The 4,559-nt window shown below is 36.9% G+C and overlaps 1 protein-coding gene across 2 annotated transcripts; it reads right to left on the bottom strand.

Moving 5' to 3' along the window:
- Positions 1-639: 639 nt before the first annotated feature.
- mrap2a (melanocortin 2 receptor accessory protein 2a) lies at positions 640-4,559 on the bottom strand. 2 transcript variants are annotated; one of them, XM_081696350.1, is made up of 4 exons: positions 4,033-4,559; positions 3,547-3,646; positions 1,951-2,348; positions 640-831 (listed from the first exon to the last, which is right to left on the bottom strand). In XM_081696350.1, the coding sequence occupies exons 1-4, from the start codon at positions 4,151-4,153 to the stop codon at positions 788-790; spliced, it is 663 nt and encodes a 220-aa protein (XP_081552476.1). In that variant the 5' UTR covers positions 4,154-4,559; the 3' UTR covers positions 640-787. The 2 variants fall into 2 exon arrangements, with proteins under 2 accessions (XP_081552476.1, XP_026858088.2); XM_027002287.3 differs by lacking the exon at positions 640-831 and having other exon boundaries at positions 890-2,348.

Here is a 4,559-nt window from a genome sequence, read left to right as displayed (position 1 = left end):
AATTTAGATAAAGTTTCTCATAATTCTTACAAAATCTACTGCAAAACAATTGCTGAAATACTGTATTCTTCACAATGGATGAAAAACAAACAAAAACAGGTTATAAACAAAAATAATGAATTTTGATTAAATCTTAGCAGCTATTTCTTTACACAACAGTGCTGTTTACAAAGATGTTGCCAGAGCTGTGTGAAAAGACACCTACGTATACAGGAACATAGGTATACATGAACATCCATAGTATAATAAAGGACAGGTCTAGATTTGTTGTTTTATAGAAAAGTGATGAGAAATAAAACCAGAACAGCTGGGGTAAGGCAGAAGAAATCTGCTCAGTGAAGTACTGGAAAGATTTGCTTTTTTTCTAATATCCTGTAGTTTTGTGGCGTTTATAACAGAGAAAGATACCTCATTGGACAGTCAATAAAACATGTCTAAAACATTGACTAGACACAGAATTGTTAAAGTTTGCTTTATAAAATAAACCAGCTATAACTAGCTTGTTTTTAAATCCCAAAGCAGCAGCAATAGCTTTGCATGGACAAGGTGCAAGAGTGGGACACATGAGTGGGACTGAGATAAATTTTAAAAGTACCGTACTGTTTTGCTATGCATATATGTCTTTAAATAAATAAATAATGTTGATTGTAGATCACATTGATTTTTTTCTTCTGATATCAAGCTGAGATCATCAAGAGAAAGATTATCAGAGATTATCTATAAATGATGCTGTTACACTTTTTCTGAGTGCCAAAGGCTTCACTTTCAGCATTGATTTTGAGGGGCATCAATACCAAATCAGGATGTACTTCCACTTGACTGAAGCAGGTGCTGAAAAGATTTCCAATGGGGGAATGGCATTTGTTAACTGTAGCATGAAATGCAAAACTTTCAGTGTCTTTTTATTGCCTTGTAAACTGAAATAAAAACAGCAATGTACACTTGTATTTACATTCAAGTCAATGTCCAGCAGAAAATGGATACTGTTGAGATCGACTGATCCAAAACCATGAATAAAATTGTTAACATAAAACAAGCAGCAATCCCTGTCCAATTATAACTTATTTCTCAATACTGTAGTATAATACATTTGTAAATGCAGTCTTTTAATTGAGAACAAAAATAGCCTTTCTTAAAGTAAGATGGCACAGTAAATTGGCAGTTTTGAACTGGTCATCTGAAAAGAGTGACAGGTCCTTGCTGTGGCTGTGACCAACAAAATTATATCACATTACAATTTGGACAAAGTCTTTAAAAAAAAAAGTAGTATCAGTAAAGTGATTGATAAAACAATGTTATTTGATATTAGACAGCTGTATGTGGCAGTGTATGGCTGGAGGGGAGCTGAAACTACCAAGTACCTACGGATTGTCAGCACTGTTGTAATCATTGTTCATCAATAAATATTTCTATTCATAAATGTGTAAATAAGTTGCATTTGTAACTATGATAAATGTAGCTAGCTAACTAGAGACAAGCCCATTTGTGTATCTGAACTTCTAAGGTAACAAAAATGATGAATTTGAAGAGGTAAATGCACTTTATAGTCAGCCACTGCAGTGTACTGATCGATCAAAAGAATGTATAGTGGTGAAGGAATGAACACATGAAAAAAATTAGAAATAGCTTCTGCTAAACGCTTGTCAAAACACTGAGTACTGTTCTCTGGGCATAATGGAGAAGACCACCTGCAAGCTTTCCACTACTCAGCTCTCCTAACAGCTGAACATTGTAATTAAAACTCTGGTCATATGGGGTTTTTTTTTAATTGGATAGCATAGCTTTACTGATTGAGTACAATTTGGCTTGCAGGCTGTATGTACCACAGTATTTAGTCTCCATGCACATAAGTTCTAGTCAGTCTAATTATTTTATGTCCCTTTGGTCAAATTTCTAGAAGCTGACACATTTAGTCTCTAATGTGGTGGGTGCTGCGGCTGTAAGACTCACTGTCCATGATTATCGGCGGGTCTCCCAGCAGCAAGTCATCTTCCCCCAGCGTAGAACTGAGCTCAGAGTTCACAAAGTTTGGAATGTTGAAATGAGCCAGAAAAGTTGCCTCATTATCATCCCTCGTTTCCTCCTGTGCACTCTGAACAACCAGACCAACGGTGTCCACATGTCCATTTGACTCAGTGCTGCTTGACTGTACATGAGCTTGGCAGGCTCTGTTCACGCTTCTTTGTCCCACCTGCTCCTCTTCATTAATGTAACAGTTAAAGAGAAAGCGCGATTCTTCCAGCAAAGGCCGGGCCAGACCAACCTGTCTGTTGTCTGGGTCCCGGGGCCTTCCTAGTTCTTCAACACAGCTAGTCAGATGCACACAATCCTCGCATGGTTCAGCACTTCTGTGTGAATAATGATATTTAAAGTAAAGATCATTTTATCTGGTGTTCAATGTAATGGCTCTAAATTCAAAATAATGGATAGCATCTAGATAATGTGCAAGTTCCTTTAAGATACGATTGACACTTTATTGATCCTTAAAAAAAAATTGCAGAGCCTAATTTATGATTTCTGAAAAGAATCAGTTGACAAGTATTGGTGTCTGGTACAATGCAATATATTTAAGCCTGACAGTTGCTGTGGTATGTGTAGCAAACATCTTCTAGGCCAAGCTAACTTGCATCTTTGTGAATACAGAAATATTAATATTCAGCAAATTAAGCAAATGGCTAGGATATTAGGATCTCACTCTTATTTCAAATTCAAAATGCAGTCCAAAGAAACCTGAAGCTTGCTCTAATATGCGTAGTTCCATGGCCCTGCAGTTCCCTCCTGTTCAGCAGTCCAGGATTGTTAAAGAATGGTACTATTAGTTGCCAAAAGAAAAGGATGAGTCATGGCTTTACATCAGTTTTATTAAGGGACCAGAAACAGACTACATAATAGACTTGATCATATGCCCATTAATTTAGCTATATAAGTGAGTATCTGTTTACCTGCTTGTTTCTCTAGCAGATTCAAATAATTTGCATTTTATGTGTATCTGTCATAGGCTTCTTATTATAGGCACTTCAGAATTTCATGCTTTGACTAAATGACAAACAGTCATTAAAGCTCTTTGCAGTACTTGGGAGATATGGCTCGGTGGGGATAATTGCTACCAAGCATTATATTAATTGGGTGTGATCTCAGAACTCTGCTCATTCAAGCACTGTATCCTAGTAGAATTTCAAAGGTGGGTTCAAAGTATGTTACTCTAGAGAACTGGACCTAGCATACAGCTAATGACAGGTTGGTAGGCTACACATACGTACACACACACACACCAAGAGGAGATTATAAGACACCGAAATGAGCAAGGCAGAGACAGCTCTGAACACAATGGATAGAAAGGAGCATGCAGAACCATTTTACTGTGGTAGAGCTAGAAATATACATTTCGGACCCCTGCTTTGAATTAAGTAGAATACTGTATGGTTATGAAAAATGTTTCAACTAGAATATCTGCAGAAAATTTGTATTAATGTATTGGGCACTTTACATCAAATTCCTGGGATTGACAAGATGCATCTGAAAATTTTAAACTAAGATGAGACTTACTCTGGATGTGGAGCTCCTGTTTTGGTCAAAAGAGTCAGCACGAAAAACATAAAAATGACAAACACTGCAAGGCCCACCCAGAAGCCAATTACAATGGAATCTGAAAAATAATATTTTATTTGAGTTCAAGTCACACAATAGTTAAAAAATGGTTAGAATTCAGTATGTCACTAAGCAGTTAATTTATCTGTTCAAATTATGTTTTAGAATTCATATAAAGTATTTGGATGGATTATCTTATAACCAAATGATAATTTAGATTTTATATCATGTGCATTTGGTTATATAGTCCTTACATCACATGAAGGCACTGAAATACCATATTTTTACTGATCAACTCTCAGAATTGCTATCCCAGTTTAACAATATCCGTCTTCCAGTGGTTCCGGTAGTTATTATTCCTACTCAACCATCACGTTAGAATGAAAAAAAAAAAATCATTAAATTGACAAACTATTTGCAGTCAGGGTGAAAACAGTGACTTACATCTATGTGCCTTAAGTCCCTCGAAGGACACAGGTTCTTCGTCATCGTAGTATTCGTATCTCCATTCATAATCACTATTGGGAATGCTAGCAGTAGTGTTTGAGTACAGTAAACTAGGCATCTCTAATATTACAAAATAATTGGAGTAGGTCGAAATACTATGATTCAGATACTATTTAATTCGTAGGCCTGCACTCTAGGTAATAAATGAACAACAAAGCCGTCAGATGACTGCAAAAACTATAAAACGACTGTATGTCTGCAGCCTACCTTTGCGCCACTGACTATTCGCATCTGCATAGGCTAAAAGACTTGAACACGGTGCTTGCCGTTTTCCCAGCGCCGTGGAAAAGTTCCTTCTTTTAATGCGTACGGATTATCGAACCAGTAAACAAAACAAAACAGCTGCGATTTTCATCAGCATCTGTCAGCCCAAATCTGGTGAGTAATTCCATCCTTTCAAGTCCTCCAGAAATTCCGCTCCGGAGAGAATGACGTCTACATTGAGGCATATTCGGGAGCTTCGC

Source organism: Electrophorus electricus, chromosome 14 (assembly GCF_041902795.1).
Source record: "Electrophorus electricus isolate QZ-2024a chromosome 14, ASM4190279v1, whole genome shotgun sequence".
Lineage (NCBI taxonomy): Eukaryota > Metazoa > Chordata > Actinopteri > Gymnotiformes > Gymnotidae > Electrophorus > Electrophorus electricus.
The sequence above is the reverse complement of the archived record's forward strand: the minus strand, read 5'-3'. Positions and strand labels throughout refer to the sequence as shown.